Source organism: Bombus impatiens, unplaced genomic scaffold (genome assembly GCF_000188095.3).
Source record: "Bombus impatiens unplaced genomic scaffold, BIMP_2.2 scf_0263, whole genome shotgun sequence".
Lineage (NCBI taxonomy): Eukaryota > Metazoa > Arthropoda > Insecta > Hymenoptera > Apidae > Bombus > Bombus impatiens.
The window spans coordinates 750,585-773,324 of record NT_176682.1 but is presented as its reverse complement, the minus strand read 5'-3'; the positions used below and the strand labels follow the sequence as shown (position 1 = coordinate 773,324).

At 37.6% G+C, this 22,740-nt stretch overlaps 1 protein-coding gene and 2 long non-coding RNA genes across 9 annotated transcripts in view; 1 reads left to right on the top strand and 2 right to left on the bottom strand.

Annotated features, from left to right (window-relative positions):
• Positions 1-419: 419 nt before the first annotated feature.
• Positions 420-6,501, bottom strand: LOC117151538. 6 transcript variants are annotated; one of them, XR_004461543.1, is made up of 3 exons: positions 3,626-3,984; positions 1,403-1,615; positions 420-1,057 (listed from the first exon to the last, which is right to left on the bottom strand). It is a non-coding gene; the product is annotated as an uncharacterized LOC117151538 (long non-coding RNA). The 6 variants fall into 6 exon arrangements; XR_004461544.1 differs by lacking the exon at positions 3,626-3,984 and adding an exon at positions 5,387-6,501 and having other exon boundaries at positions 420-1,615; XR_004461547.1 differs by lacking the exon at positions 3,626-3,984 and adding an exon at positions 4,642-5,275 and having other exon boundaries at positions 420-1,615.
• Positions 4,076-22,740, top strand: part of LOC100744969 (TLD domain-containing protein 2) — a 312,724-nt gene continuing 294,059 nt past the window's right edge. For both annotated transcript variants that reach the window (XM_024367005.2, XM_024367001.2), the window contains exon 1: positions 4,076-4,535. In XM_024367005.2, the coding sequence (XP_024222773.1) occupies positions 4,516-4,535 (20 nt within the window). In that variant the 5' untranslated portion in view covers positions 4,076-4,515. The remainder of the gene's footprint in view (positions 4,536-22,740) is intronic.
• Positions 8,731-10,996, bottom strand: LOC112212681. The gene is made up of 3 exons (XR_004461550.1): positions 10,791-10,996; positions 10,160-10,307; positions 8,731-9,944 (listed from the first exon to the last, which is right to left on the bottom strand). It is a non-coding gene; the product is annotated as an uncharacterized LOC112212681 (long non-coding RNA).

Here is a 22,740-nt window from a genome sequence, read left to right as displayed (position 1 = left end):
GCGGTTTCCTCCGCTTTGAAGCATGCAGGTGCCACCTGTATAACTTAGTGCCCAAGATAAACGAGGAAGCTAGATCACTTACTAGTCTCTCGTTCTCTACCTTGTTATTAGCCTTATGCATAATCAACCGTGAACTGCGACACAAGGTGTCAGCCAGATCAAAAAGATGGATAAACGATTTCTTCCTTCGCATCTAAACATCCAGTGCGTATGATAGTAAGGAAGGGATTATGCTAATTCGACATGCGATAATTTTGCATTTGTGCATGGTACACGTAAATGAGAGATTTAGGAAATTAAAATAAAGATGTGTTCTTCAAATGAATCTACTACTATTACTTAATAATAATGGATTACTAATTAATAATAAAATAAAGGGATTTCAATGGATTTGAAATTTATAAATTCAACTAAAATCTTCTAAATATTACATGGGATTTTTTAGATATCTTACATTTTCAATTATCTTTCAATTTCCCAATCCATAAACGTCTGCACTCTAATTATCTCCATCATGACAATACAGAACATTAAAAGCTTTAATTAAAGACTGTCTATCAGCCTACGAATTTACTTACCCTTTTTCATGTTCGCTGATAACATTTTACATAATCGTTATTTTTAACCAAATCAGGTCCATTTACTGAGCACGGCGTTATGCCTGAAAGATATGTCTCATTACGGGCATGAGGCGTAAGGGGCTGACATTCACCTGCTTAGCTTCACACCATGATGAAATTCGAATAGACAGGCGGTCGTCGTCCTTGAGCTAACTTCTGCCTATAGCCAAGGCCTCGACGTAGCGGCCACATTTGAAACGTTACCCGATTGGAAAAATTACGACGCCATGGAATGTCATTGCCGTTTCGTAAATCGGTGCCGCGGGAGCAATCTGCCTCACATGTGCTCGAAGAATACACGGAGAATCGTTGTTTTGCCTGTTTCACGTTCGCTTGGTTTTCTCGGTTAACATGTAGGTTAAGCCTTGTTCGTGGCGTTTTCGAGGTTAACAAATCACGCATCGATCTTCCTTGTAAAAACGACGAGAAGAACGCATCTGTCGTACCAGATATGCATATATCGTGAAGAGTTCTTGATATTAACACATGCGCAATTAGAAATTGACAAGGCGATTTTCCACCGTTACAAACGGTTGAAATATTCTCCTTTATCTTATCTGGATATATAACGCGGATAAAAAAGCAGCTATTTTGGTAGGAACTAATAATAGCGATTACTAGTCAGCGAATTTAAAAACACATACTCAGAACATTTCTTTTATTATTCTGTTTGCCCGTTTCATTTAACGTGCATGATCTATCAATACATTTTATTGACTAATTTTTCTTAATTTTTCTCATCCATCAATTTTGACATGATAATAGACGCTGTATGTACTCACGAATAGACGATTAACGATAAGTTATCAATCAGGTATAATCTTCAGAGATTTAATAGCGTACAGAGTATCGAGCACTGTTCTTGCAACGAAATACGCCAAAAGCGAAATCGAGTCGTCACACGTGCATTTGCTTGTTAGTCGCTGCGTATTCTTTCCATAAACACACAGACAAAGTCTCCTGAGATAACGTCACTGCTGACATCGCGAACTTTTCTGAAACAAAGAAGGAAAGGCTTAACTCGTGAAAATGTGATCAGGCAATTTACGAACAATACAACTAGAGATTGAGGAATCGAGCACGTTTGGACTCCGCTCTCGGTCGCAGCTGGCAAGTTCGAAGCATAGCCGTGGAAGTTGCACGAAATGAGTCAATACCCGCTCCCGTTGCCTCTTGCAAAACGCACGTGCGTTTCGGTTCGCTTGCGCTGTTTGCAAACGTTCGAGATAAAACGCGCCGGACAAGAGGATACATGTCGCGCGCCTATAAACACGTCTGTTAATAAATTTGGCACGATGGCCGCGCAAACAAAGCGATTATATGCAACTTTCGTGCTACATACATAAGTACGTGTGCATAATGTCAATCAATCGGATTTTCATAGCAATAACTGTATGCAGATATGCAGAGTATCGTTGTTTTGTATCCTTTTTGAGGTTATAAGAACAAGGAGGCGAATGTTTTCCGAGAGTACGTAACAGTTTTTGTTACTAGCTTACTGCAACGGACAGGAAGTCAAAGTTGAAATTATTCTATCGCAGTTCGGTATTTATCCTCTTTTGTGCTTGCCAAGGTTAACGACTAGAAGGAAGGCAATGCAGCAGCTGATAGAAAAACGGAACAAAGGCATTGTTTTTGCCTGAGAAACTGATTTCGTTCGAAGCATCGACAAAAATGTAAATTCCCAAGGTTGTTATGATTGCATTAACTAAATCATGTTCATTTCGTTTATGTAAACAGATATAAAATGTAAGCTTTAATATATATTAATATCGATTTAATGTTAATTAAAATTGATCCATGATCGATTGACGAAATGTTAAATTGATTGGTTTTTACATTTGAGAATGGTCATGACTATAAGATATTAAACTTTCGAACGAAAGGTTTGAACCTTTGCTTGGGTCGTTAAATGAAACAATTTAGTGCATCTGCGGTCAACAGTTTTTAAAGTGGCAGACGGACGGTGTTTGTGCGCGTAGCATTGTAGGCAACGACGCGTGGGCGTAAACAGTCGGGCGCCAGCACGGAATTATAAATTTTAAGAAGGCGAGTTTAAATTTCGTTAATCTCTTTTGGTATTCATACGCGGCGAACAGAGAGAAACAATGTGCATGACTTTTTGTATATACCCGCCGAGCTGTCTAGCCTAACAAACTATTGTATGCAAAACAGTAGAATCTCGGCAATAATATTCCCATCCTTAAAATGCTTTGTTCGCGCCATAACTTCACTGAGGGAATGAAAACGAGAATTTTTGTTCGCGGTTAAATATTGAATTCTATATATTGGTTACACGACAAGAATAGATATAACTGCGTGTTAACTTACAATAATGCATATTTTTTCATTCTTTCAATGATATTTACAATTCAATACAATTCCTCAAGGAAACAATAATGCATTAATAATTGTTTATCGTAAGTAATAAGAAAGACAAAAGTCGAGGTACGTACTTGCAGTTCTATATGATATGGCAAAGCATCGTTTTAAAATAGTGAAAAAGAGATTTCGGATCGTGTTATATGTATGTTATGATTATCATTGCAATTAGTCATATCACTATCAAGAATGAGTAAGATTTAAGCATGCAGGAAATGTTTGGTAAACTGCTTTGTGTATGAATAGTCCTGTGAAAGATACTGACGCGTAAATGCTATGAGATAAGAAGTAGTTTAACATGCGCTACATTGTGATTTCTATTTTTCTAAGTTGCTCAGATAAACGTGAAATTTAAAAGCAGCCGCGATAATATCGGCCTGACTTTGATATTTAGGCTTACACATGCATGTAATCGATCAAATGTTTGTCATGTCCCGGTTATTACTAATAATTTTCTCCTATTCATGACATAGTGAAAGTATACAATAGGTTAAAAACCCGAATTTGATACGGTACATTAAGTCTTATACATTTATCATTTGTTGCGAAATTCAATCGAATAACCCTACTTTCTTCTTAAGAAAATCAGGTAGAAGTAGATTTTATAAAACAAATTTTCTTACCTTAGAAGAATCAGAGAAAACTTATTCACTTTTTGAAAAAATCAATCACAGTATATTTAATCAAATGTATTTAAAAATGCATTAACGACATAAGAAAATGGTACATACATATTTTGCTAAAAAAAAGACACTAAACCATTTTCAGTTTTCATTTTAAACGTCAATATCATACTCAATCGACTAAGCAGATCCCACCTCGACAATCGAATACCACAAATCACCAGTAGAGGTGCTAAGCTCGAGCTGTCGATATAAGAAGCGTTCTTACCGATCTACAGATATTTCTGCGCACATGAGATTCGTGGAAAATATCACGAGATGGCGCTGTAGTTACTCCGGTAGCAGACATGATCGGCCAAGACGCTCGTCAACAATCGATGACAGTCTGGGCCGGGAGTACTGAAGTGTCTGTAATTGCATTTTAACCGGAAAAACTTTCTTCTTTCGCGCAGTGTCATCGTTAATCGACGATAATCTTGGCGTATTTTGCATCGTGAGACGTGCGTGTTGGGCGTTTGCGTCGCCAGTGAATCGATCGCGGTGTAGTCGTTTGTTTCACGCGACATAGGAAACTCGGGGTCCGCGAAGAGTGAGATAGCAGAAGACGGCGACGAAATATCACGAAACAATCGGTGTCGCGCACGCGGTTACGTTCCTGTTACTTTTTTTCGCATCAAGCCGGCTCTATGCTGTCACGTATACTTAAACTTCCCTCGTGATCAGTCGTGGAGTTTTTCCGCGTTTTACGCCATCGTAATCCGTTCCGGTAGCAGTAGTAGTTTCCCGCACTATCGAACAAGGTGCGAACACACAAAGCTGTACACACGAGGGCTACGTTGAGCGGTTTCGAGAAAGCAACGACGTGCTGGTCTACTGACATCATCGACCGGATGGCAGATCACGGGAAAATGTAAGTGGTCATTGTCTCATAATTAATACGTTCAATCGATCTCTCGTCTCTTCTAACGCAGTATGTATATAACATAACCGCGTTCGATTGTCTGTTATATACACACATGTATGAGAGAGTCCCTCAACGAAGAAGAATAGTCGCCGTAACGGTTTGAAAACGTTCTCCACAACCTTGCACTTGAATGTTATTCTAGTTCTTTTTTACTTTCGTTCTCGTTGACATTATCGGGCCATTGTGATTTCCCCTAACAAAGAGTAAACGCGTTATTTTGGTCGGATTTATTGTTTTGATACCTCGATCGTGAACACGAGTAGGAGAGGGAGAGAGATAGAAACTATATAGATAATGATGCTCCATCGTTTTCCTGAAACGTCGTGACCTTGCCAGTTAACGTTTTAAAGATTCTCTCGCTTTGACTGCCAAATGAGGGCCTCTTGCTCGCGACAAGTACCTTCAGCCTTCAGCCACAGCGTGCTTCTACTCTCTTGTTCACGAAAGACAGACTTTGATCGTTCTTTAGACATTACGGGTTCTACTATCTCGTATTATTCGTGTAGCTGTGTGTAACGAGCGGTAAATTATGGATACCCGCGCGTCTCCACTTGGACATACGGAGACACGTATATCTATATCGTTTTCATGAATATATGCGACCTAAACGAACTATATGCGGACCAAATGGAAGCACATGTACATATTTATTTATGACTCGTTTACAAGTTATCCATATTGATCAACTTCATAAATTAAAAATTAGAGAAAGACGACGTTACAAACATTTTTTCTAAAAATGTACCTTAGAGAATTCGCTATTAATTATGCTAACTTATTAAGAAAAATAAACTTACTGGGTAAAGCCATTTTGACTTTCTCAAAAGCGAGGCCTTAAACGAAAATGCTTTATTCTATATTTTCACATGATGGAATGTAGAATAATCTCCTGTCTATTCTTGTCCAATTGAGTCTAGGCAAATTTGGTTTTTCTCTCAGATCTTTTTTGAAAATAGAGCCTCTAATGTAACTTTATTACTCTTGATTTTCGTCTTAATTTCAATTGTACCAAGAATTGAGGAGCACGGTCTGTATATAGAAGAACGTGTGTAGGTGTTATTGGCACGACACAGTAGTGGCATCTGACCCGCGATGAAGGTGAATTACGGCATAGCGCGATTAACGACCAACGATGGTTTCTCTTGATAAGGGGCGGGTCATAAATTTCTGCCGAGGCTTGTAGATCAATTGACGCTTGCCACTTTGCGAACCAAAGGAGGCGAACTCAGGGAACGGTTCACTGCGCACTCTGCCAGCCATTTCACTGTTCTCTCCTAGGCTGTTGTCGTGTTTCTGGGATTGTATTATTCCGCTTTAGACGTCGAGACCCTTCGTTGCCTCGACCGGTCGATATTTGGTCACGTTACACGAAACTCAGCCCATTCGTTTTTGTGCTCGCACAAAACGATTGGTCGTATTATTCGGTGCATTATACTGTTGTTAGTTTTTATTTTTCTTCTTTATTGCGTACTTCGTGGTTGGACAATTGCGCAACTATTGATTCGCTTTGGGTGGCAAAAAATTTCTCTAGTCTCGAAATTTTAGTTCAGTGTTGCGGATAGAGAAAGAGACAAATGTTTGACTGTCATCGATAGACGCACAGCTGAATTTTTCGAGGTTAGACGGGAGTCATTTCGCTTCATTTAACGCGCGCGCAACTGACAACGCTCTTATGATAAAACAGCGATTTCTTGCAGCGTTGAAAATGTTTATCTGGATTTCAGTAGTTTTTGCTGGTCTCTTAAAATAGTTCGACGATTTCTAAAGATGTTACGCGGAACACTTTGAATTTTCGATGGTTATGGTTAAGCCCGTTATATAAGTTTGCATACGAAAAGAGGAACTTGGCTTTTTCTCCGAACTATTTCATAAACAATTTCTAAAACCTTAAGTTGTACTATTTGTATGATTTTAATTTTATCGAAAAAATTGTTTCGGGACAAAATGTTTGAGATTATCGTGATTTCAAGGGCATCACAGACGTCGAATCTGTACCTACAGGATATTTAATAGATTTATAAAGAATTTTTTGATTTTATTGTTACGATTTTTTAGAGAAGAAATGTTATCTCGAAGAACCAAAGGTGTTCTTTACACAGACCATTACACCTTTTTCTTATTATATGAAATGTTAGACGCTTTTGAAATAGCTTCTATAATCTCGTGGCGCCATAAACGTGTTGCGAAATGAGATCTGGCAGGTCAGTTTGCTGGATTGAAGATCATGCTGCCATGTTAATTTTAAACCGTGCATCGTTGAATTTTGGTATAAACAACTATCCTACTATACTATGAAAGGAAATATCTTTTTTCTATCGATTTTTATTTACTATTTTAATTTTTTATTTCAATTTTATTAATTCAAGTTTTTAACACAAAAATGTTAATGTATCATATTACTCATCGTCGGGAGAAGTATTTTGTTGGGAGAAGATCTACTTTACTTCTTCGCTCATAGATAAATTATGATATTATCATGGCACATGATACATGATACGTGTTACATTGAAAGCTTAATATGTGATAAGTTTGACTAGTGATCAATGTTGCTGCCGTAAGACCATAGAGAAACGAAGCACACATAAAGTGTCTACTATATTTAATAAATGTATTCATTTATCAGACGTTGCATACATTTGTTGCAACACATTCGGTATTAAAAGCGTCATGTTAAATGCCTACTTTTTAAATATAGATCTAAAAAATGGATGAAAAACTTAATAACGTCTCATTTGATAAATTTATGCAAATTATTAATTTACACGTGGTATTTTTGCTATTATAGGTATCTATTCGAAACATGAGGTGTTCGTTTTATGCTTATAGTTGCACATACATACGTACGTTTAAATTGCTCTGTTTTCGTTTCAGTATAGTGCTTCGAATAAACCAAGTTCAAAAACGTACGCTTCCAGTGAAAATTGAAAATTCGTTCATTGCTTGTAAACACATATTTATAAGGTAAAATACTAAATAAAGACACATACAACAAATAAAATAATGGTTTTAAAATGAAATGACTAGAAAATAAAAACATTGAAAAATATCGACTCGTAGCAAATATCTCGCGGCTGGTGTACGTACGAAGTGTACGTAGGTACAAGTGTATTTATCGTAGAAACATTGAAGTTCCAACTTTTACTGTCAGAAGCATACATTTGCATATGTAGAATACCAGATGAAGGCACATATGATAGAAATAAATTAATATATACATAATTAAATTAGTAACAGAATAGAATAAAATAGCTGGGGAATAAAAAGTATTACGTTTATCCATTAATAAATATTCATGAATACTTATTAATGAAACATTAATGGTAATAATGAAATATTTATTACTTCAACTTTTACATGTATAATAAAGTGGACACGCGCGTGCATGTAGAAATCGAATGGCACAGTCTGACGCGATAGGGATCGATCAAAAGGCGAGCTATTTTTCACGCTGAAAGCGTTTCTCGCGATTTATGTTGATCGCCGCGTAGGCAAACGACGTGGTTGCTTGTATTGTATATCATCAACGGGCGGCCATTATCACTACCACTTCAACCCTATTCGCGTTGGTCAACGCGTCGACTTTCTGTCCGACTTCACACACCTATGGACGCTGTCATCGCTTAACATGATAAAGTAATCTGGGTTATGTTATCTTCTTTGGCGAACGTTCGAACGGCTTCTGCATTCTTTTCTTTTGCCTCCTCGTTTCCATCGTTCCAACGTGTAGTAGAGGAAAATGGAGTAGTTGCGTTTCAAACGTAAAAGATTCTATCGTTGAGAGAGCTTTAGTTGCTAAGGTTTAAAGTCGTCAGTCGAAGCTAGATTGCAAAGTTCGTAGTTTGAAATATGTAAAATGTGAGAATTCGAAACGTCGATGGTTGCCTCATTTGGAGCGATGTGTATGCAAATTTACCGATATGCGTATCAAGTTTTTTATTCTATTACGTACGTGCCATATATTAGGTCAGAAAAGTTTCTTTCGTTTTATAAGGAAATAATACACGCACAATGTTTTTTGTTTTATATTAGTTTATTGAATTATGCACGAACATAATAATAGAAATATAACGAAATGGATCATAAATTCAATAAATAATAATATATTGCTTCTAATTTGATAAAATAATATAAAACAAAAATTGTTGTTCATCTATTATCACCTTATGAAACGAAAGAAACGTTTCGGACAACCCAATATATCCTACAGAAACACGATTAACAGCTAGAATAAATTGAAATTCGTGAAAGATGGAAGAGGATACGATGAAATGTCATTTTAACGGTACTAAGAAAATCACGTCAAGCTTTTATCTATCACGCCATGAACCCCTATGCACTGTAGGAAACGTAATAGAAATCATTTTCATGGAAAATGCGCGCACAAGTTCAGAAAGTATTTCGAGACGCAGAAATGGAAGGAGGCGCGAATAGTTCAAACGCCCCACGCGCGAAACCGCGGTCGTGATCCAGCAACCTTGACGAACTGAGTCGATGCATAATTCCAAGCCAACCATCGATGTCCATGTACTTGAATCTATTTCCGACAGACGATATTTCCGTGAGAGGGGAGTGAGAAGCGTTGCGTAACTAACTTTTATCGTCGAATACCATCAATGCGATTTCATCGTCGTCATATTCCGCGTGTCTTTTCGAATCGTCTCGCGAGGGTGTTTCCGCAAAAAAAAAATCCGATTATCAAAGAGAGAAGAATACGTAAGAGGAGAAAAAGAAGGAAAAAAAGGTACGTGGTATAAAAGACGACGGCGGATGGTTCTTTGAACTTTCGTTGGGTCGCGTAATTAGCAAAGGGGTAGAAAATGGTGAAAAGGTGCGGAAGTTGAGGTCGCTAGATAAGACACGCGCACTGCCTCTGTTTTACCACGATTTCATACTGTGCATCGTACAGCTCATTTGCTTATATACACGTGTACCTGGCTGCATATCTAATCACGGTTAGGCGATCCGTTTACATTTATGCTTTGAACATGTTGCACGTGTACGCGCATCGCTGTGCTACTACGTATTGCTGTGTTGCGATTGTGCGTTTGTCACGCTTCCGCTGATTAACTAACGCGCTTGATGATCCTACTTTGAAGACGTTTCCGTACTACGTAGATGAAGATTTTAGTAGAACTTTTAGTACTTACTCGGTAGTTGAAATTTTACGATATCTTTCGGAATGGCTGAATTTTTGGGGTTACGTATGTATGGAGAGTTGAATTTTTGGATACGTTTTCGCAACTTTATACGTACTTTGGTAAGAAACCAATGTAATTAAAATATCCAGCATTTATCCAAAACAAGAGAATCGTATCCTTTAACGACTGGACGTATGATTTTCCTTCTAATTAATGACTGAAAAATTGATATATTGCACAGGTTGGACGATATAATAACTTTCAAACGAAATAAAAACAATAGTCCTGCTAATACAAGATATCTATTAGTACGTGGAAATTATTTATGGATTTTTTTTTTGGCTAATTGTAAGTGCAATTTACTATAAAATAACACCAAGCGTTTGTCGTTGCGGAAGAAACTAACGTGTACAAATTTGATAGATAAGGTACCTGTCTTCTCTGAGCTGTCTTCTCTTATCTAAGAATCACTTAAAATTTGTCTTTTGCACCCAATGCTTTGAATCTCTTAAGTCTACGTATATCTGTTTGTTTCTTCAAATAATCCCTTGGCCAATGTATCAGGATGAAGGAGTAGCTTCTGCAAATGAAACATATAATATCAGAAAGATGTTTGCCTTCCGACGCTGCACAAAGTCGAACTCTGTCAATCGCATTTTTCATTGCATTTTCATACGTTTGCTTTATCGACATACTTTTTACTTTTAACCCTTAGCCATCCCCCATGTCAATTTGACACGCTTTTCAAGGCCAAAGATTATATATTATTGTTCTACCATTTTTGAAAGAATTTTTACAAAATTTGTTTACTTTTGTATATTGTAGAACTAGCGCGACAAAGAGCAAAATTAATAATTTGTCTTTTTTCTTTTTCATCTCATTGATGTTTTACCATTGTAATGTCCACTTGATACGACCCACTAATTTATGAAAATGAGGGAAGGTCAGGGTTAAAAGAAAAGCCGACGAGAGGAAATTCGGTAAAGTCAAATCGGTCGATCTATCAGGTCGGATGATATCGTCAACGTAACTTGCTTAAAGTCATTGCCAGTCGAAGAATTACTTCGATCAAATGTTTGAATAATTTTCACTCGTTCCTCAACTGTGCAACGCTCCACGATTATTTCACATTCTTCGATAAAACAATCGCTGAAGCGGAACAGGACACGATGGACGCATCGTTTCAGTATGGCGGCAGTTGGAAATTAGTTATATATCGTCCACCCTGTATATATATTACCTTTCACGTTTACTACAATACATCAAGCTGTCATAAAGAGTGGTAAGAAATTTAACTTACGTTCGGATTTATGATCGTGTTGAGAATTGTGGATCTTAATCGACGAAATAAAAGTAAAGGAACACTAAGGTTGCACTTAGGATTCATATTAAAATAGTTTTAGATTTATTCAATAAACGATTTCCAGGATCTTCGTCGATATACATTTGCACGCATCTCGGCACTCTTTTCGTCTCATCATCTTCCATATCGCATTGCCAACGGAACAGTTACATTCATTTGTTTTTCGAGACGTTGAGCACACGCATACTTCCATACAATCGTATTCACATACGTGTGTTACTACTGCGCGGCTAATCTAGTCTAGCACACAAAATTATACATTTCTCAATAGATCGTAACAAGCGCCATCGTTCGAATTGACTAAAGATCGTCGAAGACGCGTTTGAATATTCGAGAATCGTTCGGTATACTTATTACACGATAGAAACAGTATCGCTGGTAAGTTTCTGGCCTAAATCGCCTAAATAAATAATGTGTAACAGAGAGAATGTATTTCGCGGTGAAGGAACGCGGCTTCTTAAATTTGCTCGATCCGATCAGCTCGAAACGTGTCAGTTGCGTAATAAGTCATATCAATTAGAAGACAAGAAATTGCATATTATTGGCAGTACGTGGGCTCTTTTGTCTGACAACGTTGTACGTATACGCGCCACTCGGTCATTATTCGATCATTCTAGAAATATTTACGTGAGAAAAATGAATACTTCTCAACTCGAGCGTGATGACTCGTTCGATTCGGTGCATGCATATTCGTTGCTTCGATTCTTACATACTTTTTGCCTGTTTTACGTCATGTTAGCAGTAGAAATGCTCATTTATATAAGATATGTTCCGACGATTAGAAATTTGCCTATAAGATACTCGGTGACTAGGTGCTCTATCGGTTCCCCGTGTCTCTTCGACGCCATTTCAAATGGTTTTTCAATTTAATCCTCTACGTGTAACTGTCTTATCTGGGATTTGTCGCCTTCCTTAAGATCCGTTTGACGATCGTGCTTCCACTTGCACCTATTTGTCTGCCATAAATAACCAGATAAGAAGGTGTATGGTAAATATAGATGCTAAGTGTATTTTCTAGTTAAACGGATGATTTTCAATTATTATGAAACTTTTATTCCTGTTGTAAACGTAAGAAGAACAAAGTACTTTGAAAGCCATTGTAATTATTAATTCAAACGCGTTTAAAACTTCATAATTAATTTATTCAAAAGCTCGAGCTTACTTAATGTTTCAAATGTATAGTGTTTTATAGCAGCTGGCAGTTGTGTTTGATAAATTTACCATTCTCTTCACTGTCACAAGTACCATTATTTATTTCTTGTAATGGATATACAGGGTGGTTAGTAAATGGTGGTACAAGCGGAAAGGGGATGATTCTACGCGAAAAAAGAAGTCGAAAATATAGAATAAACATTTTTCGTTTGAGACTTTGTTTTCGAGAAAATCGACTTTGAATTTTCGCTCGTTACGCGTGCACTTTATCGCGTCTCGTTATAACGGGTCTCACTGTAGATCGTTGTCTCGATGGAAAAATTAAAAAAAAAAAAGAAATTGTTATTATATATTTTCGATTTCTTCTTTCGCGTAGAATCACCCCCTTTCCGCTTGTACCACCACTTACCAACCACCCTGTATATCGCTGTTGGAGCTAAAGTTAAAGGAGAATCTTCAAACGAAATTTTAGAGAAATTTTGAGAAAAGTGAGATTGCTATTAGCAGCAAGTGTTAACGAGATAATTCTTCGTTCTTCGTTCAAGCAAATCCCACCCTTTGTTCGACAAATTGTCACACACTTGGCGATCTTTGGCCACATTGAAATCATTAAAATTATTATTAAAACGTTGAAATGAAATAAATTATACTGGAGAGTTGGACGGAATAGAATGCACGCGGTAAATGGAAAAGAGAACTGGCTCGAATCGAACAGCTCGATCCATTGTCTGGCGCTGTCCTTGAGCCATGCAGCCAGCTCGAAAAAGGAAACAATACTTGGCAGACACGTTGAACCCGGACCAACAACACGTACGTAATAATAACAACGCTCTGACTCATTATTTCTCCCTAAAACCCTCCTCTCTCTCTCTCCTTCTTCATTTTTCTTCCTCCGGTTTCATCCCTCTGCCTCCGACACGGTCGTTAGTTACCCAGAAGAGGATCCTCTGTCTCTCTACAGTATCTCGCCAGACCGTTCAGACACTTGTAGACATTTTGCGAATTATATTACGCGTCTTATACGAAACATTTTGAAATTTCGTTGGCACTGTAACGATGTTACATATACATAGACTTACATATATTGGCTTGTCAACTAAGTGATTGCGGATTTTGTCATTAAGTGGTAATTAGTTGCCAACCCAATAGATAGACTGCGGATGTTCGTGCATTTATGTTACATAAATTTAAAGATACAAAAAGTGGAAGATCCACTCGATACGAAGAATCATATGAAATATGCACAAAGTAGAAATGCACGTTGTAACATTTAGCAGGTGAAACAAATTTCTAGCTATGCTCCATTTGCTTCATCATTTTCATGAAGATATGAATTTGCATAAACATTCAGCAGCATAGTAATAAGACTCGACTATCTATATTTATACTGAAATACATCTGGAACTGTATATGGGAGGCGCGACGTATAATATTATATTATATCAATAAGCGTCGATATTCAGGAAGATTTTACCACTTATGTTTCATGTTTTAAACGATACTTCGCGCTCTGTACTACATGTTTATTAAATATAACGTTCGCAGTGGACGACTTAAAATTTTAGCAACGTAATCACGACAGCCGTGTTTCATTTCGCCACAGCGATAACTAGACTATGAGCCTTTGTTCGTTTGTAGGAAATTTGACAGAGCAAAATTACACAGAGTACACAGAATACGAAGATTCTTTGTTCTTTTTTATTTGTTTAATTTGTACCTTACAATTTGCCCAGTTGGACATTTCGTAAATTTTTGTAACTTTATTGCTAAATAATACGTGGACGGCTACCCCCAGCGGGATACCATCTTCGAGTATAATACGAGGTTCTACATTTTTTAATTATATGCTGAAAAATATGAATTTACATAGAAATGCGCAGTCCAGTGGCGACGAAATTTCGAAACATTTTATATAATTCGCGTGATACGTTTCAAATAGGAGTTTTCTAAAAGTACGTGTGCGTCCGCCTTTAAATACCTGTAATCAAAGGGAGGAAAGCAGTGAACAGAAAGTGAACAGAAACAGAGAGGACATTTCCTCATTTTCCGTGGTTCGGCCGCGACCTTCGTCCGCTTGGAAAAACCGATGGAAAATCGCTCGAGTTCTCATTAGAGACGGCCTTGTCTACCATCTCTTCCCTCTTCTATTTTCCTTCTCTTGCCCCTTTTCCCTATCTCTCTTCCTCTACCTTGCATCCTCTTTCCTTTTCTTCTTTTCGTATTTTCTCCCGTTTCCACTTTTTTTCGGTTCGCCGCACTTCACTCTCGCACCTATGCACACTATACACTAGGTGGCTCTTTCGTTCGGCCTCAGCTTCCTCCCTCTCTGCTCGTTTTCCTCATTTCGCCCCCAGAACGAGCAACGGGATCATTTAGCGTAATCTGCGGCCGCGGTTCGGCCCGAGGGGTCGTTAAGATGGAACGAACATTTTTTCCCTTGGATTTTTTGCCGTTTTTTTGTGGCCATGGTTGACGTGGATCAGGTGAGCTTTTGGGGAAGATTCTTGGTCTCGCGTTGCTCCAACCTATTAGGGTTGCAGAGTATGGAAATCGATTCTTCCCCCGTCTTTCCTTTTTCTTCTTTTTCCTGTGATTATCGACCAAAGCCTTATTTACATATCAAGTTACGAGAATCTTAATAAACTGTTCAAGGGATGAATCGTAGGTTTGTCGAAGCTTAAGCAAGCTTTGTAACAGAATTTATGCGAAATATCGAAGATGCTACCGCCGATTGTATCGCTAATGAGATTTCTTCAAATTCAGAATTACTGCACATTGTTCCACTTCGAGAGGCAACTTCACCGCATTAAGAGCAAACTTATGTTATCTGAAGCGAGTGCTAACTTTGTTTACATTGTGAAATTTATATTCCCAATGAAACGCTTTGTATCTCATCTTTGTATCTCAAATTTTCATTTTTCAAGCCAAGGATAATCTAGTTGAAGAAATTAGACGCACGTTTTCTAGGGCGAATAGTAAATTTGTCAGACTTTTTTAGAAACTTTTTAACCGTGATCGAAAGTAGAGAGACACAGGTATTCGAGATATTTGTAGCCGTGCAATAAAACATTTCAGAGCTCCTCAAGTTCTTACACACCGCCAAGACGTTCTTTCCCGTGAACTGCTCGAACAGTTTCGATTAATTTAACGCGAGTACCACTTTCCTGCAAATACGTACTTCTGATAAACGTTTCCATTTGAAATTAACCCGTCCATGGTGTCTGACACTCGCAATATAAAAATAAGACGCGAGAATTCCGTAATTAGAACTCTAGAAATCGTCTGGTGTAAAAACACTGGAGCACGCAGTTGAAAGTTGAAACGCTTATTTGCCCGTGAATATGAAACTCGTTAAAAATTAATTCGCCATCAGAATTAGAGAAAACAGTGGCTCTAATAGTTCGACGACAAAAACGATTGGCAATTTCGAGGGCAACGCGTTTATTATCCGCGCGAAAATTATCGAAGCTGCGTGACGAGACTGACGTGTCTTTAACGAGGTTACCGTTTCGTCATCGAACGTTTCTTTTTTTTAATCTGCTAATAATAAGCTCCGCGAAGACTCATCAGCGACACAAGCAACGAAAGAAGAGGAAGATCTTAATTATTTTTCCACGATACGCCAAGAACTTTGTTAATATCACGACGACGTCGTTTCATTTTAAATAATTCCACCCTCTTAGCTCATTGAAATGCATCGCGAACATCCGCGTTCGCTATGGATCTTGTTCGTATCATGGATCGATATCCTCGTTTAATATCGGCTTTCGAGCGATGCGTAAATCTGTAGAACGCTATCTTTATACCGAGAGCTCGTTATTGTGAAGTTATCTCACGCGTAGAAAAATAGGGGTGCAAGAGAGCTTGATGAGCTTCCAAGTGTCTCAATGGCAATATACTCGAGGATATTACGGATGTGTTGATTTCTAATATGTATATTCAATCACAACGTAATTATATCAATTTTGTTAGAAAGTTTTTGCAAATTTCTCACCCTTGCTATTGTGTATTATCTCGCGCGTAGAAAAAAGGGGCGCGAAAGAGATTGATCAACTTGGAGATTCTTCAGTGGGGAATATTTCAGAGTTGCAAATGCTTCAAATATTTTGCTTGTAATATATTCAATGGTCATAAAATTACGTAAATTTTATTACGAAGATTTTACAAACTTCTCAGCGCGGTAGAATTCTTCGTAAAATCCGTAACTTTCGTTCGTGGTAAAATGTAGGGTCGTAGAAGCTTGATGATATTCTATACGTATTATACAATAGTATCGATTATGTATAGTTCGTTGATATCACGTTATATTTTCATTGTTCTTCACAGGAATTTTCTTTTTCCTTTTGCCCTTCCACTGGTTTCTTTATTGTTAGAATTTCTTCTTTGATGTTTTTGTATCGTTCTTTTCTGTAACACTGTTCCAGGTTTCTTTTTCTAATTGTTAGAATTGATTTTTTTTACAGGTTTTATTATAAAAATATCTTCTTTTAATTATTAGAAATTTTTTTTTTGGTGTAAAAAGAAATGCCTTTAAACCAAGTGGTTTTTATCAAACTTTACTTCTCATTTTCATAATACGAAATTTTTATATTCATGTACGAGTACTATTAAATGATACAAGATTCAATACACTTGCGGCTAATTGGAGTTAATTAAATACGTATAGTGTGCAAATACTTTTCATAGCCACCTCATTACGTATTCTGTATCGCTCTTGTATCACGTTTCTGCAAATTTAAGTTTCTCGTTAGTCTTCTTTGTATCAGAAAGTATAATACTGTCCTGTAAAATTGTTTTATTTTCCCGTTGTACTATGTTATACCTTTGGTTCAGTTTCCATGGAAAATACATCTCTGGCCGCGAGTGTGTCAATTAGTGGCACAGCTTGATGTTTTAATGTAAGGTACTTCCAGTCTGTAGAGTCTGCTACACGAAACATTCTAATCAATACTCCGCTTACTATAGAAATCGTAATTGCCTGGAAATTTTTCTGTCGAGTTTCTTCTCGTTACATAACAGGGGAAATGGACGAGCACGCAGGGCCAAGTTTGCAATGAGAGTATTTGTTGGTATGGTGATATATAGTTAGCTATTCTGAGTTTCAGGCCGTCAGGATTAGGAAGTTCTTTCTTGAAAAGTAGCTTTAAACGACGATTTCAAAAGATACGAAAGAGAGAGAGAGAGAGAGGGATCAGTGATATGTCGTCGTATATTAAAGAGGCTCTTTGTGTGGAAATAGGAAATTCTCTGAGACAGGAATCTTCCTGCCTCGCATGAAAAATAGAAAAAAGAAAAAGTAAAAACAGATAGAATACAGAGACTCGGGGATCAGTATCAAATGATATTTTGGAATTAATAAATTCTCCGACGCACGACAGTTGCTTGTAGATAAATGTGATACATATTCTTCTTCGACCAAACGAAGAAATTAGTATTGGCAATAAAGGCAACGAAGAAAAATAAAACAAGAGGAAAAAAGTATAGAAAAACGAGCGATAAATGTAGCAGCAGTTCGGCATTAACGCTGGAAACGTAAAACTTGCCTTAGGCAAATCAGAATAAACGGTATATAATAAAATAAGGAGAAAAACAAGCTTTTATTTATATTTTTACAATAGTTCAAATTGCCAAAAATTGTTGCAAATTTATCAAACTCCTTCGAATAAGAATTAGTCGTTCGGTTATTTTGCCATTTTGTCCATTTCGACAAATAAATTTGCCGTTATAAAATCTCATGGTAATTCTTCGCGCGTGTTTTCCTTCTCTGTAGAAAAGATTGTCTTACGAAGAAGCGACTCGAATCTGTCGAGAATCTACGTATCTCTAAAATTTCGATGGAAAATTGCCAAAAATCGATCGTTCTCACCACTCTGTTAATTCTAGCGTTAATAAATCGTCGATTTGAAGGGTTGCTCGAACTCCGCGGCGCGTGTAGTCTGAAAAATGGGATACGTTTGTACGATAGGCACGATAGGATACGTTAAATAGGTCAGCGACGACAAAAGGATCGCTTAAATGGAGCAATGGCGTGTTACAAGCACGCGTCCTTGAAATTTCCTATACCATCTTGCATATACACGTGGGATCCTGATTTATGCTTGGTCCCATGTCGAGAGTCAAAACACACGCTACAGTTTCTCTTCCTTAATGAATCGTATGGAGGAAAAGGGGTGGCTCGGCACCGTAAGTAGAAGGGGCAGATCGTGGGGGCCGTCGATATTGTACGACCTTGCGTCATCGATCAACCCCCTGCCCTCATCTTTTGCCTTTTCGATTCTCCACAGAGAAGCATCTTCGTACACTACCTAGCCTCCTCCTCTTCTTGTACTCTTCTCATTCGACTCGTGTATCGCTCCCACCCTTTCGCGACCTTCTTCCAACCCATCTGCCCGTTGCCGAGTAATCGAATTTCTCGGAATATTTCTCTGCGACGTCGAAGCGCACGAAGTTGGTTCGATTAATTAATTCGAAGAATTTTCGCTTTCGCGGAAGAAAGGTTCCTTTTCTTTCTTCCTTTTCCGGATGATAGAAACGTTTCATGAGATTGGGTTTGATAGATTCATTGTCGGTATTTTTTTGGTTGTCGGTATTATAATTGGAAGAATTTTGGTTTTCTGCAGGAATAAGACAAGTATGTTTGGCGAATGTTTAGGTTTGTCAGATTCGTTGATCTCATCGTCAGTGATCGAATTTTTGGAAACGTCACAAGGGTGGGGGTTGTTTGATTAATTAAGAGGATTTTGTTTTTCTGGAAAAATGAGACGATTAGAATGCTGTGTGGAATTGCCGAAAAGCGGAAGCGTGAAATTTGTTTGATTAATTAGAAATAAAGTAACGCGATAGGGACGTTTTGGTTGGTTTTAAAATTAAATTTGGTCAATTTTTAGACTGGTCATGTAGAAGAGTTTTATTGGCCAGTTGAAATTGTAAATCTATTTTGCTGTTTTCCAAAGTCAATATTATCGTTATTATATGATACTTCTTGTAATCGTTTCTCTTTGTATCATTGCTGCATCTGCGTCAATAAAGCTTAATCGATCGTCTCTTCAAATGACCATAACAAGAACCAGGACACACATAGATTTGTTCGATTCGAATTTTATAGGTTAAATTGCTTCGTAAAATTCATCGTTGATTCATATCGAAGTTTTTCTCTTCTTTTATTTCCTTTTCTTATTTTTCTATTACTCTTTTTGTTCCATTCTATTATTTTATTTTTATTATTAAAATGTTCTTTTTCTTCCAAATTTTCCAAGCTTTTCTTCCAAGGTTTCCAAATTTTCTTCTTTCAATTTCTAAATTAAAAAAAAACTATTATCAGCCATTTTAAATTTTCCCTTTGTACTTTCGAGCCCCCTTTTGCTCATCTCTTGCATTATTTCTTCCGATCATTGGTATTTTTATTAGTATTTTTATAGTATTTTCTAGTATCTCTTCTTCTTTCCTTTTTCGACAAGCGAATTTTCTGATTTATTTTGAAGCGGATGCGAGTATACATTTCGATGTTGAAACATTTTTATCTGTAGGAACGTCGAATACAAAAACTAGAGGAAATTAGAGAACGTTTTAGTCGATGAATCCATAACTCGATCCATCGATTCCTCCTGGTCTTCGTTCTTTAACGATGTTGTCCAAATTTACAGTGGAGCTTGCACTGTGTTAGCGACGAGAGGAATCAGGTCAGAAGATCTCGACTTTCAGAAGAGTTGATTTAACGAATTCTAAAAAATTTCCTACAACTGTTTACTCTGTCTTTTTAATTTGCGTATCGCGAACGTAATTTCTGGCGCGTGTCGGCTTTCTCAATTACGCGCTATGGTCTTCGAGAAGCTTTATCCGTGATTTCTATTACAGAGGAAAGAATGAACTGTTTTAAAAAATGTTCTTTAAAAACAAATTACATACATACTTACTACCATACACTAAGTTTATTTGTCGCGGAAAACTATAGTATAGTAATCACAAATTCTAAGGTTATTATTTTTTAAGAAAATTATTATTTTTTATGAAAAAGCAAATAGTCCGTAAGTCGGGTTAGCCCATAAATTCGAAAGTAAAGGAAAGCGATGATATTACATTTTCTTTTTTTTCTTTAATGATAGAAATGATTTTCTCTTTTCTTCACTTCTCAATGCATGGACTTAATCAGAATGGCCTGTAAGCGAATCGCGTATCGACATTTTGCGAATTTAAAATTAAATCGAAGAAACCAGAATACATCGGATTAAAATATCACGATATTCTCGTGCATAAAGCAGCGTTCGAATTTTAGAAAAAGAAGTATCGATAAAGTATCACTGGCAGATCATCCAGAGAACAAGCCAACAGTGAGATCGAAATCTATTTGCGATATCGCAGAATGTAATGAATTAATATTACCAGCAACGTTAGCAACATCCTACATATTTGACACGATTGTTCGCAAAAGTAAGTACACGTAACGCTTTTGGAGCGCATAATTCCCGCCGCATACTGGGTCACATGGTTTCGCAATAAAAACCATTCGTCAAGCTTAAAATAAAAATGGCAACGCACAAACTGCAACCTCGTTTTACCACTACCGAAATTTGCCTGCTGCGTGTACCACAGTTGCATTCCGTGAATAGAACAAAAGCGTACAACCGCTCCTACGATTTGTCATGCTACCTGTCGCCGTGAAAACCTACATTTCTGGATACGATCGCTACTACGAGACGTTTATCAGTAGAATAGGCCGTCTGACTAGCGCGCAAATGTTAGAATTTTTTCTACGTTTCATTGCAAAATGGCAGATTTGCTTCTGGTAACATACATATGGTGTTCATTCGTCACGTTCGTCGCAATTTCAATTCATTAAAGATTAACATTGCGTTCAACGAAACGTTTCATTATTTCTAACTTCTGTTTAGCCAATTCACAATTATCGCTCGTAGTTGCGATTTTACGTTTCCTTGACGGTTTTACGTTAATCGTAAAGAATAACCTCCATCATAGAATGTATATTTGGTTTGATGTAACATTTACTTCAACAAATTTTTCATTCCAATTTTTCGTGTCTTAAAGGGGGGAGGGGTAAGGTTAATTCGTACAAAAATAAGGCATGTTTTTGTGAATTATTTGTAACGACACAGTTAAAATCTCTTTATTAAAACCAATAGTATATTAAAGTATGACATTCGAAGAATATTGTAAAAAATTTTCACGGAGAAATATTAAAAAATACGGCAATGGCAGCAATTATTCGGACGTGTCTCGGGGAAAAGTAGAATTGCTCATAACTTGGTGCTGGATCATCTGAAATCAAAAAATCAAAGTTCATTCGTTAGGTAACAGTTTTCCCCAGGCAACGCTGGGAGGGGTTTTCCGAAATTTCAATTTTTCACTTTTTTGGAACATTTTGAAGGAAAAATTAGCCGCAAATTTTCGCAAAATCGGCCAATTTATCCCTTCAAAGTGTTCCAAAAAAGTGAAAAATTGAAATTTCGAAAAACCCTCCCAGCGTTACCTAGGGAAAACTATTACCTAACGAATGAACTTTGATTTTTTGTTTTCAGATGATCCAGCACCAAGTTATCAGGGGCACCGCAATTCTACCTTTTTTCCGAGACACGTCCGAATAATTGCTGCCATTGCCGTATTTTTCAATATTTCTCCGTGAAAATTTTATACAATATTCTTTTAATGTCATACTTTAATGTACTATTGGTTTTAATAAAGAGATTTTAACTGTGTCGTCACAAATAATTCACAAAAACATGCCTTATTTTGTACGAATTAACCTTAGCCCCCCACCTTAAGCATCAGTTTATTCAGGTCATTCGAATCCAAACAAGTGGATACAAACACGTATGACCGGTATCTTGGTCGATGTGAGAACTTGAGCTGCTCTAACAACCGTGTACACTCGTTGTCGTTAACTTAACTCTATTCAGTGGCCCGAGATTCAGCGTGAACCCAAGCAAAACTCGACTAATCCGAGCGAGGCAGTGCGACGTATGTAATTTGTAAACACGCGTGGCACAGCAGATACAATACTAATAGTCAAGTGGCAATTCCACGAACAATTCGACCCTTCACTGGATCAGTGAACTAGAATTACGAATCTGATTCCGGTTTCTCAAGTCCGGCGTACGATTAGCAGGAATTTCCATCGTATGTCATAGCAGTGGTCGAATCGAGCGGAAACTTCACCGGGCCAAATCGTCGGTTGCCTCGTGTCTGACCAAACACCGTCTCGTTCTCCTTGCCCATTAAACCACTCACGCCGCGCATTAAACCTTCCCTACAAACTAATCATCGGCCTTGCCCGCCGTCCCATAAAAAATATACGGCCGATAAACCCGGAAAAGCGGAACTTTCTTCCATTCTGGCGCCGAAATGAAACGTGTTAGGTGTGAAAGGACAATGGCGAGGAGGAGTCCATTCTATCCGTGGTACGTCCTATGACAGCGTCCATCCACGTCACGCTGCAAGATAGAAAGAGAAGGGAAGTCGGGGGCGCACGCTGCTCGTCCGGGGG